At 50.0% G+C, this 13,884-nt stretch overlaps 1 protein-coding gene across 1 annotated transcript; it reads left to right on the top strand.

Annotated features, from left to right (window-relative positions):
- The first annotated feature begins 10,294 nt into the window (after nucleotides 1–10,294).
- LOC125544782 (interactor of constitutive active ROPs 1-like) lies at nucleotides 10,295–12,360 on the top strand. The gene is made up of 3 exons (XM_048708535.1): nucleotides 10,295–10,692; nucleotides 10,789–10,945; nucleotides 11,028–12,360. Exons 1-3 carry the CDS (start codon nucleotides 10,679–10,681, stop codon nucleotides 12,027–12,029), a joined length of 1,173 nt encoding a protein of 390 aa, XP_048564492.1. The 5' UTR covers nucleotides 10,295–10,678; the 3' UTR covers nucleotides 12,030–12,360.
- The last annotated feature ends 1,524 nt before the right edge of the window (nucleotides 12,361–13,884 follow it).

Below are 13,884 nucleotides of genomic sequence, written 5' to 3'. Positions count from 1 at the left end.
GCCTGTTCAGAGTTTGGTGCTGGGCTGGGTCGAACTCCCACAAGTTGAAAGCCCGTTGTTGACACGGGAGGATCCGACGGATGAGCATGACCTGGACTACGTTGACGAGTTTGAGCTTCTTGCTCACCATGTTTTGGATACATGTTTGGAGTCCGGTCAGCTCCCCCGACCTACCACGGGACAGGCCCTTCTCTTGCCAGGAGGTGAGCCGCGTGGGGATGCCAGATCGGAACTCGGGGGCCGCTGCCCATGCAGGGTCACGCGGCTCGGTGATGTAGAACCACCCCGATTGCCACCCCCTTATGGTCTCCACGAAGGAGCCCTCGAGCCATGTGACGGGCATCTTGCCCACCATGGCGCCTCCGCACTCCGCCTGGCGGCCGCTCACAACCTTCGACTTGACATTGAAGGTCTTCAGCCATAAGCCGAAGTGGGGCTTGATGCGGAGGAAGGCCTCGCACACAACGATAAACGCCGAGATGTTGAGGATGAAGTTCGGGGCCATATCGTGGAAATCCAGGCCGTAGTAGAACATGAGCCCCCGGACGAATGGGTGGAGAGGGAATCCCAGTCCGCGGAGGAAATGGGTAAGGAACACTACCCTCTCGTGGGGCCTGGGGGTGGGGATGAGCTGCCCCTCATCTGGGAGCCGGTGCGCGATGTCGTCTGGTAGGTATCCGGCTCTCCTCAGCTTCTTGATGTGTCCCTCCGTGATGGAGGAGACCATCCATGTGCCTCCCGCTCCGGACATGGTTGGAGAAGGTTGAGGTGGGAAATGCGGACTTGGGCGCTGGAGCTCGAGTGTGCGAAAATGGATGAGCAAAGGAGGAAGAAGGCGTGGATGAAAAGGTGAATCCTTGTCCCTTTATATGGGCGGCCGAAACTATGCGCCCCCACTAGCCTGGTAAAACTCGCTTATCCCCCAAGCGTCGTAATCAATGGCACGGTTGGGTTACCCACGCCCGTATTGATGAGAATCCCATAATAAGGGGACGATCTCTGCTTTGACAAGACGTGTCAAAAAACTGCCTCGCGTTATGTGCGGGGCTAGTTAAAGGAAACGGTTCGAATAATCACCGGGCCATGGCATGATGTCATGTTGCCGAAACGTGTCAGCAGATTAGATTTGTGGAAATATTATTCTCTCTACGGAGGTATGTGGAACTTATTTTTGCAGGGTTGGACACTATCCTTGTATTCAAATTCTTCCGTGGTGTATTCGGAGGAGGAACCCGCCTTGCAATGCCGAAGACAGTACTGCGCGTCGGACTCATCGTCATTGAAGTCTGGTTCAGGGGCTACTAAGGGAGTCCTGGATTAGGGGGTCTCCGGACAGCCGGACTATATCCTTTGGCCGGACTGTTGGACTATGAAGATACAAGATTGAAGACTTCGTCTCATGTCCGGATGGGACTCTACTTGGCGTGGAAGGCAAGCTAGGCAATACGGATATGGATATCTCCTCCTTTGTAATCGACCTTGTGTAACCCTAACCCTCTCTGGTGTCTATATAAACCGGAGGGTTTTAGTCTGTAGGACAACATACAATCATACCATAGGCTAGCTTCTAGGGTTTAGCATCTCTGATCTCGCGGTAGATCTACTCTTGTACTACCCATATCATCAATATTAATCAAGCAGGACGTAGGGTTTTACCTCCATCAAGAGGGCCCGAACCTGGGTAAAACATCGTGTCCCCTGCCTCCTGTTACCATCCGCTTTAGACGCACAGTTCGGGACCCCCTATCCGAGATCCGCCGGTTTTGACACCGACAGGCACCCTAGAACACACAAGTTGATCATTGATCTCTCCCAGCCGTGTGTGGTGCCCCCTCCACCATAATCCACCTCGGTCATACTGTAGCAGTGCTTAGGCGAAGCCCTGCAACGCTAGCTTCATAAACATCGTCACCACGCCGTCGTGCTGACGAAACTCTCCCTCGAGCTCTACTGGATCGTGAGTTCGCGGGACGTCACCGAGCTAAACGTGTGCTGAACGCGGAGGTGCCGTACGTTCGGTACTCAGGACCGGTCGATCGTGAAGACGTATGACTACATCAACCGCGTTGTCATAACGTTTTCGCTTAACGGTCTACGGGGATACGTGGACGACACTCTCCCCTCTCGTTGGTATGTATCACCATGATCTTGTGTGTGCGTAGGAATTTTTTTGAAATTACTATGTTCCCCAACACGTCCTGGTTGGGACCTCAGGTCTTAGATGTTAGGCTTGGCTATAAGGTCTGTTTAGTATTAGGCCCAGACTATTAGCATCCCTACATCAACTGGATAGGAGTAGCGACAGATGTTGCCTAGACGGTGGCTTTAGTCTTACTGTTGTATGACTTTGTAAGGTCTTGTGTGAATAATTAATAAAGTGGGTGCATGCATCCTCCAGATGCAGAGGCGGGAGGTCCTTCTCCATTTCTAAAAAACGCTTTTTTTATTAAGCAGCCATAAGAAAAAATTAATTTTAGCAGGCACTTTGACTTTCCACAAAAAAATATGTGGGAAGCCTCTATCACTTTTAATCAGATATAAGTAAAGGGATTTCACTGTAAATTTTTGTCAGGAGACATCATCGGGGGTGTGTAGAGAATTCCACAAATCAATAGAATCTCCAAATGAAGTTCTTCTAAATGTGAATTGTTGCCATCCTTTGTCAATGGCATCAAAAACAGATATTATGATTATTGTTGATAAAATGAAGACTAGGATAGGCATCTTTCAAGAGTTTATCACCCACCCACTAGTTTCCCAGAACCTAGTGTTTTTTCCATCCCCCAACCACTTTTTTTACATGTTGATAATACATGTCTCTAAAATGCAGAAGACTGGACCAGAAGTGAGAATCTCTAGTTCTCTACGTTTATGTTTAATCCCAGAGATACACTTCCCTTTCACATACTTAGCAAGTAGGATTTCCTGCCACATCCCATTTTCACTTTCAAGTTTTCACAGCCATTGGGCAAGTAGAACTTTGTTGAAAAGTTACAAGTCTTCCAATTTACCAGATGGTAATTTTTTTATCCTCATCAGCTTGCCACACCAGCCTGGCTCTATAAAAATCCACTTTCTTCCTAACCCCCACAGGCATAGGATAGAAAGACATCATATCAACGGGTATATTAGTAAGACAAGATTGAACCAAAGTTACTCTCCCAGCAATGTTAAGCAGCCTCCCCTGCCATGAACACCTTTTTTCAATTTTCTCAGTCATGATCTTCCAAAAACTGTTTTTAATCTAACATCAGAGGCTAGGAGCCTTGAATATTGTATAGACATAGATCCTAGTCCACAAGTAAAAGAAACTGATATCTAGCAGTTTCATTAACAACCTCACCCCTATTTTCGCTGTAAAAATCTGATATTTTGCAGACATATTTTCGCTGTCTTTGACATGAGGCGGGATACAGTTGATGTCATTGCCTTCGCATATCCAACATCACTTTTGCATTGTGTTCTTAAGCGAGAGAAGCTCCTTTGGATACATAGGAGGCCTTACATAGATCGATCTGCGCTATTAGCAATCTCTTATTAGACGGATGGGTGGATTCGCCACTGTGATCGCATGAGGTGTTGTCTCTAAATGAAGTACACATATTCATAGCATGGGTATGGCCTTAACGTACATCCTTCTGACTTTCTGAGGGAGAAGGGGGGATTGTTCGCTCATTGTGAAACATGTGATGTACTAGAGACCTTTTAACCTTGGCAGGCATCACAACAATATTGTTTCTGCTGCCTTCGATGAATCTTTCCTCGCTGCAATTTTGAAATTCGGCAAAAAGAAATTGAAAATAAAATTCTCCACGGTGTAGCATTCGTGTCTACTTTTTTGTGAACTAGGATCACTTTTTCAATAAATAATAATCAGGATATTACTCACCGATTGGCCTGTCTACTTGAGTTTGCACATTTAAAAGAAAAACCTTCGAAGCATGCAAGTACACGCAAGATCAGGCCTGCTACTAGGAAATGAACCTGCCAACAGTCTTCAGAATCAATCTGTCCTGTCTTCCGTTCCCGTCGACTACGAGGGTGATTTCGTAAAATCTCAAAATAATATGCCGGCTCAGTCTCTCGAAGGTGCTCATAGGAGTAGGGTGTGCGCGTGTGCATTCATAGGGGTAAGTGTATGCGTGTTTATATGAGCGCTTTGCGTCTGTATTATGTTCAAAAAAAAATTCTGTCCTGTCTTTGAAAAAAATACAAGACATGGAAAAACAGTGCATATGGAGACCGTTTTTATAACTTCTTCTGAATACTTTTCACCAGGTTTAGAATGTGAGAATTTGAAAAAAATACGGGACATGGAAAAACACCGCATATAGAGACCTTTGTATAACTTCTTGTGAATACTTTTCACCAGGTTTAGAATTGTGAGGATTTGACCGTGCAATTCACGCATTGCGATTTGCAGCAGAGAGGAAAAACAAACAAAGAGGATGTCATGTTTTGTGGTCAGTGGTTAATTAAATTCTTTGAGAGGTACTACCACACTGTACTCCACAAGAAGGATGAATGGCAGCAAAGAGGAGAAAATCCATACTGGTAGGTACGTATCTCTCCTCTCGCCGTAGCAGTGTACCGGTCGCTACTTAACACGTCCGCCGCAGCCGCAGATCCCAAAACAAAACCTAGCCAAGAATCACATCGACCCCCCGGCCACGGAAAGCGAAGGCAAAGCCCCCCGACACGGCATGCACCAGTGACCAGCCATCGCTTTCCCCTCCCGTGCACGCGCGGTCGAGCTCCGGCCGATCGTCGGTCCCTCCTCCGCCGTGATCGGGTCCGGTTCGCTTCTCCGGCCTCCCCTCCGTGGCTCCGTGGATATATGGACCGCTGACGCTCGTGTACTCGCAAAAAAAAAAGAGAGAGAGAGAGAAAGAGAGACGCGTGCGTGCCACCAAAACAGGAACAGCCTTTGCTCTGGGTCCTATAAAGGCTACTCCTACGGTGCAACCTACCAGGACTACTAAGATGACTAGCAAAAATTACTAGTGCACTGATCGATACGCACGGTAAAGCGATGGCGCGAGTCCCGAGGGGTAGTGGGTTTCCGCTTCATTGCAGCTGCAGTCGGGGGGATGGGGCCGCAGCCGCAGTCGGTTCTTGCATGATTTGAGCGGGAGCAAATTCGTTTCTCTTGTTTTTGTTTCTTTGACGCCGGTAGAAGCCTGACGTTTTTTTTACCCAGAACAGATGCAGACATTCATATATATATATATATATATATATATATATATATACTCTACACGCATACACACATCCTTATAAACATACAACCAGACTTTATATTTATGAGCACACTTAAGAGACTGAGCCGATATATCATCTTAAGATTGACGAAGTCACAACAGACGTCTCGTAATTGATGAAAACTTTTTTTTCACTAAACACACATCAATAGAAATTCTAAAATAAATTTACGAATAATGCCAGCATCGGGACTTGAATCCTGATGGGCTGATATTCACTTCCTTTCTAACCATTCAATCATAGGTTGGTTCACATAATCCTAATGTTCGATTTGTCAGGAACCAGTGCATTCAAGACCACCTTTTCCCCTACATACAAGTTAATTTTTTTGTCGCTATGTACAGGTTATCTATACCTACTAATAAAAAAATAGATATTCTTAGTCCGTTTTGCTATTTTATACAAAACCCTTAATGTTTCTGACATTAAACCCATGGCAGTACATACTAAATGTTTTTTAAAATACCCATATGTTCTAAATCGTAAGTCCAAATTTAACATGTTATATATGGAATTTGATTAGAAAACTATGTAGAATTTGAATATGATGTTATTTTATCTGTTAATAATTTAAAATATACTATCTAGACCGCAATGTTAATCGCCACACCAACGCTTCCTCGTCTCTGGCCATCAGCCTGTCGCGTCGTTTACCATCCCCGGCGACGGGATCCCCTTTCCTCCCCCTACCTTTTCTCGGTAGGTGCGGTGCCAACAAAACGAACGAGTAGCCTATCGGCGCGCCACCATCGGCCTGTTAGACGACACGCACCACAACATTTGTTGAGCCGCTCCTCCCCGTAGGCAGTGAGTTCTGGCCAGATCAAGACGAGCCGCAGTGCCGCATCGTCCTCCACCGCCTGAACTGGGGTCGGCCTGTTGGACTATGCGCACCACAAGATCGTTTGTTTTTGTCATTTTTTTTTACTCGCCCGTAACAACACCTCATTCCGAACATGACTTGAATAACTGCATGATCACTTGACCGTTTTTTGTAATCTACATGCAAGCCGTGTTGAAATAGAACACTTGTACAATCTTAATCTATCCTTTTATAGGTTAAGACCATTTTTCTTTGGGTCATAGCTACAAATTCTTAGATTATAAACCATTTTTCTAAATTAAAAGCATGTGGTATTTTTTTCTCTCGTTAACGCACGTGTGTTTTTGCTAGTTGATCTAAAAAATGTTCATAGGTCCTTCAAGAGCAACTTTGTCCCTATGTACAGGTTAAAAGAAAGTGGGCCAGAAAAGGAGGCCCAGCTTACCCGCACAAAGACCCAACTATGAAAAGATAGCAATTTGCACACAGACTAGAAATCGAAAACAGAAAAATTGCAATCCTTTTTGAAATAAAAAAAATCATGTAGATATGTATTGGAAAAATCATATATATTCCATGGCAACTAAAACAGCCATGTAATTTGCCATGTCTTGGAAATAGCCACAAACTAGCATTTTTTTTTTTGAAAATTCAAGTGTGCTATACCTAACGCACACAAAAATGACATGGTTGTACAAAAGTTAAATTGCAACAAGTTCAATTTACAATGGATGTTGAAAAACACTTCATGCCAATTGAGTGTGAACAATTTGCCACGACCCGGGACTTAAAGACTAGTGACTTTTAACATTTGAAACATGACCCAAAAAAAATGGCACTAGTGATGGTATCCGGGCCAACGTACCACGGTGGGTTATTTGCCGTGACAACAAAAATGTAGGTAAGTGAACACAAGCACGTACTCCCTCCTTCCATCTATGTAGGACCTAATGCATTCTTTAAGACCGCCTTTGATTATTGATAAGATTAAAAGTGCATGACATGCATAATGTGAAAATTATATCATTGAAAGCTTCTTTCGCATACGAATTTGAAGGTACCATATATTATATCATTGAAAGCTTCTTTCGCATACGAATTTGAAGGTACTGTATATTTCGCATACGTAGTATGCTTTGTGTAAGTTGCATGTCATATATTATTGCTCTAACATTTGATCAAAGCTAGTCTCGAAAAACGCACTAGACCCTATATAGATGAAAGGAGGGAGTAGCAAAAATAGATTTTCCTAGATGAAAAAACCACCTAGCAAATTTGCAAACGATTTTCAATTTGCCAAGACTTATGAAAAAACAAAAATCGCCGTAAATTTTGCCATTTGATATAAAGAAAGGTTACCAATAAGTTGAGTGTCGCGTTCGCTGGCGCGTCGGTTGCAACGAACGCTCAACAAAACATGATGCGGCACTGTTTCTTGCATCATGATCAGTGCAGCTCATCCGACGGTCCAGGAAGCATTTTCGTTGGGCATCCTAAAAACCGACGTCAGATTTTTGGCGATTTAGTAATCTTTAGGAGGCCTTGTTGACGTTACCAAGCAGAGTATGGCGAGGTAAAGCATGCACCGAAGAAGAAGACCACTAGACATCGGTAGGCATGATAATCTCGTCCCTTTGTGAAGTGCAATCAACGCAACGTCCAAAAATTTAACCCGCAACGATGTCACGTGTGGGTGCGTGCGTTGCGCGGTGTTTTTCATGGGCGTACGCTAGCGTCCGTCACTCTCGCTAGCGGTGCGCGCAGCCTTCCACAACCCGCAACCAGCAGCTTTCGACGTTTTCGCCGCTCATTGGGCCATCCGCGGTGAAAGTCCATTCCATTGCGTACTACTACTACTTCCTCGCTGACAGACTAGATTAGTTTTACAAAGTAAACCAAACTGGATTACTTTCCTCGGGAAGAAAGAAAGAGGACATACAGAGCAGAGAGAAAAGTCTAGACCACTAGTGACAAGAAAGGTACCAAACCGCAGTACCACACGCACATGTGCACTGCTAGGACCCAAGCCAGCATTTTGCTGGGCACGTTCGTTGATCTCCTCCTTACTCTTCTCCTTTGTCCTCTCCTGCCGCTATCCTACCCCCCACGGCCTACAGGCAGCATCTTGCTCGTCCCAGAAAGCTTCCAAAGTCGCAACTTCCAAGGCGAGGGAGGGAGCCCTACGCTTCGTGACCCGTTGCATCACACTTAGGGCTCAGGTGTGCACTATGCTCGCTCTTGGACGTTGCCCGTGTCCCGACTCCCGACTCCCGACCCCCGATCGATCGTCGTGAGCAGCGCGTATCCACTGTTTCCCTCTGTGATCCCATCTCATCACTCGTGTCGCCCGCATGTATAGTACAGCACCATGTTGGATGGAGCAGGTGTGTGTGTCACGATCACCCCCTTGGACGCATGTAGCTGAGCAGGTGATCGTGTCTCGGAAACCCAAAGATATGGGTCCATATTGACTTCACCCCGCTAGATTATTATGCCATTTCCAAAATGTGATCACACAAGTATCTTGCCAGATCCGAAAACAGGTCGACCATGCAGGTGAACGTGTCACGATCGATTGGCTTTGCCATGCGTGCCTGCTGCTACTTCTCGGCCCGTCGTGTGGGGGCAAAAATATAGTATCTTTTTATCTCAAACCATGCTTTGCACCAGAACACCTGTGACTTTGCGAGGCAAAGGTGATGCTAACTCGGCAGCAGTACCACTCTCAGTGCGGGCGCTTATTAGGTGAGCGACACACATCCCACGCTAACTAGTTATAGTTGGGCTACAGGTGATTATCAGGCGCAACGTCTTTGTTGCACGAGCTGACAATCTTGACATGGGTTCTCCGCTGCAAAGAGCTACTCCACCCGTGCACAGCCTGATCTCCGACGATCTTGTGTGTGATTCACATTTTTTGACTCGCAAATCCAACCTCCCTCGCGGCCTCCTGTCCCCTTAATAACGAGCTCTGCACTTGATTGGTAATGGGGTCAGGGCGATTGCGCGCCTTCCCTGCCAACACTGATTTCACACCCTATCTGCCGTGCTTAAGCGCTTTCCCTTCCAAAAATCCAACGCTTGCCTCCATTAGCTGCTGTCCTGCGATCCTGTCCTGCTGCCGTATTTGGATTCTCTATACTAACTTGGTACTGCCGCCTCCTCTTTATCCTGCCGGTTTGCCTAGCTTCAAATGGGTGGCGGTACACGTCAATGCAACCCCAGTACTATTCCTAGCAGCTAGCAAAAGCATTTCAAGAGTAAATAAAATGGATCAAAAGGCTAGTAGTACCACTACTTCGTCCGATTTTCCGTTAATTAATCGGACAATTCTTTTCTTCTTAATTAATCGACGCCTCCGTTTCGAAAAACTACCTTGCAGATAAACATTGGTACAGTAGGAAACATTCTTCAGAGCCGCATACTCTAATCTGAATCTGGCTGCTTCAAAAGGCGAGGAGTACGAACTGCTCGCTGCAAAAGCGAGTAAAGTAGGCGTGGCTGGACCTTGAAGCATGTGCAGCTTAATGTTACACAGACAGACGGTGTAAACTAAGTCAAAGCCTGATTGCTTCAAAACTCTTTTTTTTTTTGCCTCAAAAGCGCCGTGAGCATCGCCCTGTCTGTGTCTGAAATCACTCGCTCGTCCGTCCGTCCGGAATTCGTCACGTCAAAACCCCCACCAACGCGCTGGCGCTGGTACGAGCTCTATTGCTCACCAGATGCGTGTCCGTGATGCGCGGTGCTGTTTCTCCGTCGGCAGTTTCTCCCAAGCGGCCAAACAGTCACGGAGGAAGCCATCTCCGTGCCACCGTACCACAAGCAAGGAGCAGCAAGCAGCGAGTGATCACCGACGGTCAGATCGCCGGACGAGCGGTGGCTCATCAGTCCCACCCGGGACACGCTCGCAGGCCTCCTTTTCGTGCAAGTTGCCACACGGTGTGGGGGCAGTGGCACGGCCGCGGCTCCACCCTCGCCAAGCTGGTCCTTTCGCCCTCGGCTCGGCGCCACGGCGCTTCGAACACAGTACACCGCAGATGTTCACGTACACACATACACATTCATCCCTACGAGCATCCTGCCACAGGAATCCAAACCCAGCACCACAGGCCTCCTCTTGTTCTGATTTGTTTTGTTTCTACCCGGTGCTACCAGTAACGTTCCAATCCATCCGCATTAACGCCGGGCCGAGGGTGCGCCACCAACCAGTCGAGGTCGGGGCCTGCGCTGCGTGCCTCGCGTGGCACCGGCGCTCGGGCCGGCTGCGTCCCGTTGCTTGCTCCAGCGATTCTGATTTCTCCCGTTCGAATTTGAATCGCCACTGCACCGCACCGGCCCGGTCGCCTTTACGGAACCCGGCGCCTCTCTCCTCCATTTATTAATCCCGTTTTCCACGAGAGAGAGTGGAGCGGTGGACTGACTCGTGGAGACTCCTTTTCTTCCCCGCGCCGCTGTGCCGCCTGCTTCTCGCCCGCCCGCCTTTCCACCACCCCCGTCCCTCTCCCTCGTGCTCCTCTCCTCTTCTCCTAGGACGACGCGCTGCAGACGGCGAGGCTAGCAGCCAGAGGCCGGGCGGGGCAACGGGCGCCGGCCATGCCGAGATCCAGGTGCGTGCGGTGCCCACTTCCTTCCCTCCAATGTCCGGTGTCGGTTTCGCTCCTTGCTCAGCCATGCACGCCGTTGGTGCGCATTTAATCTCCCAGGGGGTCCGAGCTGCCGCAGCGGGCGTCGCCGCGCGCGCCGCTGCACCTCAAGACCACCGCCTCCTCCGAGGCCAATGGCGCGCACCACCGCCTCCTCGTCGACCGCAGCAGCCCCAAGGTCGCCGACCGCCACTCGCCCCGCAGCCCGCTGCCCGAGGTACGCTGCTGTTTCTCAGTTGTTTACGCTCTGCTCTGCCTATGCTCGCCATTTGATCTGGCGACGGCGGCGCCATTTGCAGAAGAAGCGCGCGGGCACTCGGGTGGCGGAGCTGGAGACCAAGCTGGGGAAGGTGCAGGACGAGCTCAAGAAGCTGCGGGAGCAGCTCGTCTCCGCGGAGGCCGCCAAGAAGGACGCGCAGGTCGCGCTCGAGGAGGCCAAGAAGCACGTCGGCGCCAAGGGGAGCCCCAAGCCGCCGGCGTCTCCTCCCTCCCCCGCCCCTCTACCGGTCCAAGACGAGAAGAAAACCGAGGAGGTGAAGATCGTTGAAGAACCGGCGGCCGAGGAAGCGGAGGAGGAGGAGAGCAGCATAAACTCCCCGGCGACCGATGTGTTCGAGGTCGTCCCGACCGAGTCGGGCGACAAGGAGAACCAGAGCGCGCTCGTCGCCGAGGACAGCGAGGAGGTGAGCTGTGGAGACAAGGCGGCACTGGCCGATGCCGAGGAGGATGTGGAAGTGGAGGAGACCAAGACCATGATTGAGGAGGACAAGAAGGACTCCGCGGCCGCCATTGAAGGCGGCGAAAAGGAGAACCCGGAGGTCGTGGAGCTCAAGGCCCAGCTGATGGCCAAGGAGATGGAAGTCGCCGTGCTCACGGCCGACAATGCGGAGCTCAAGAAGCAGGCCGACGAGGCCGCGGCGGCGGTCAAGAGGGCTGACGAGGAGGCTGTGGCCAAGGCTTTCCTCATCGAGCAGGAGCTCAAGGAGAACGCGGCGCGGGAGGCCCGGATGGGCGAGCAGCTGAGGGCGTCCGAGGCCGCGCGCGAGGCGCTGGACGCCGAGATGCGGCGCCTGCGCGTGCAGACCGAGCAGTGGCGCAAGGCGGCCGAGGCGGCCGCCGCGGTGATCGGCGGGGACGCGCACCTCGTCGGTCACCATGGCCTCGCCGGCAATGGAAGCAACGGGTGGGGGTCCCCGGCGACGATGCCGGACGACGGCGACGACGAGGGGTTCGGCAGCAAGCGGAAGGGCGCCGGCATCCGGATGCTCGGCGACCTGTGGAAGAAGAAGGGCAGCAAGTGAAGTGAAGGCGACAAGCAGAGTGGCATATCTGTGTAATGCCCAACGCTCGTCTCTCTCGGGTCACAGATCCACAGTTCGCTCGCGACGGCGAGCTAGCTCAGCTCAGCTCGCGCTCTAGCTCCATGCATGCTTGGATCGATGCGCTGATGTTTACTGCATTTTGGTTCGGATTTCGCTTATGTTTGTACGATGATGAGATGATGTTCGTGAGATTAAACTCTGTTTGGTGCTCCCGTCGTGAGCTGTATGATGATGATCGATGGCTTGATGCTGTATTGCTGTTGGCTGCTGCTGCCCATTGTAAGATGCAGTTCGGCGTTATCTTGGATTCTGTTGAAGCTATAACCAGACTGTTCGCTGTTCTAGGGAGTATTCTGGTAATCTTTTGGTCATGATTTGATGCGTGGAACACGAACTGAAATTTCCTGCTGAGCTTTTCTAGTACTAACGCGCCGTACTAACACGCCTGTTTGCAAAGAATTATTTTGAAACGATGGCAAAAGATTCTTGCAAATATTCTGAAGAATCTGTTAGGCAGAATGGGCTATGATTCTCGAAGTGGCCGTACAAATTCTCAGTCCGCAGCAACTCGAACATGATAAGACGCTGAATGCTTCACGATTTTTTGATGATTATAGGGTCTGCCTACTTCATGATTGTTGATGATTGTAGCGTCTGCTTACTTAACGATTGCTGATGATGGTTTTGGATTTTGGATCCAGTTATTGATGATCGTTTTGGAGTTTTGGATTGAGTTGATGATGAGAGGATTTTTGGGAGATGCGGCCAAAGATTTGAGCAGCACGCCCAGTCAGTCCCAGGTAATAATTTTTGAAATGGCCCGGCGTCAAAGGTCTCCCCTCCTGGACCACAGGCTGAGGCTGAAACCAAAAATAACCCTTTGCACTTTGCAGCGCCACACTGCAAAAGGTGCGAGGCGCTGGGCCACGCACGAAATCTGCGAAAGGCGTACGCGTGGGCCGTGGGGTACGTGAATGATCGAGCTGCTCAGAGCAAGCGTCGTCGATTAGGACTCGCTACACCACCATTATCCTAGCATTGTCTCAAAAAAAAACCATTATCCTAGCAAATCCAAAAAAAATACACGAAATCGATAGGCTAGGGTCGCTCAGACGCTCGCTTGGCTGGCAAGCAAATCAATCAGCAATTATCGAATAATAAAGATCTATGATCCGGTGAAGAAAAGCTGGGAGAAGATTAGGAGTCAAGGATGGTGGGCCGGGCCGGGCTGCCTTTGGGTTTGGGACGATAGGCTTCAGCGGTGCAGTGCGCACACAGCGGATCGATTTCAAAACTGTGGAAGCCCGCTGCTGCGATGCGGCAGCGGCAGAGGCAGAGGCAGACACTGCGTGCTCACAGTCATAGGAATGGCCCATGGGCTCCGCCGCGCAGGCTGTTCCAGACAGTCCACACACGCACACACATACGTGTCTGTCTGTCCGGCGTGGCCCGACCCTCCGTCGTCGCCCGCTGCCATTGATGAGGACAGCCCGGTGGCAGGTAGCCAGCCAGCCAGCCAGCCGGCCGGCCGGTCGCATGCATGCACGGCGTCGGGAGTTCAGACCTGGCCCCTGGCCCAACTCCTCGGCTTGCATCGCATGCATGCATGGTCCGGTCCAGCGGCTCGGCCGACCGGCTTTATTGTCATGCGTGTTGGTGCCGGTGGCCGCTGGCCCGGTCGCCGGAGTGGTTGCGCCGGTTTATTGGCGTCCACCGCGCCTGTCTCTCTCTGTACGACGCGAGGAAATGTGCACTTGCTCCATGTGATGTGCCCAAAACGAGCTAGGACGAGAGATACATGCATGCACGGTACCACTTGAAACTTGAAAGCTCG

This window comes from Triticum urartu, chromosome 3 (assembly GCF_003073215.2).
Source record: "Triticum urartu cultivar G1812 chromosome 3, Tu2.1, whole genome shotgun sequence".
Lineage (NCBI taxonomy): Eukaryota > Viridiplantae > Streptophyta > Magnoliopsida > Poales > Poaceae > Triticum > Triticum urartu.
Note: the sequence above shows the minus strand (reverse complement) of the source record. Positions and strands in the feature narration are given on the sequence as shown.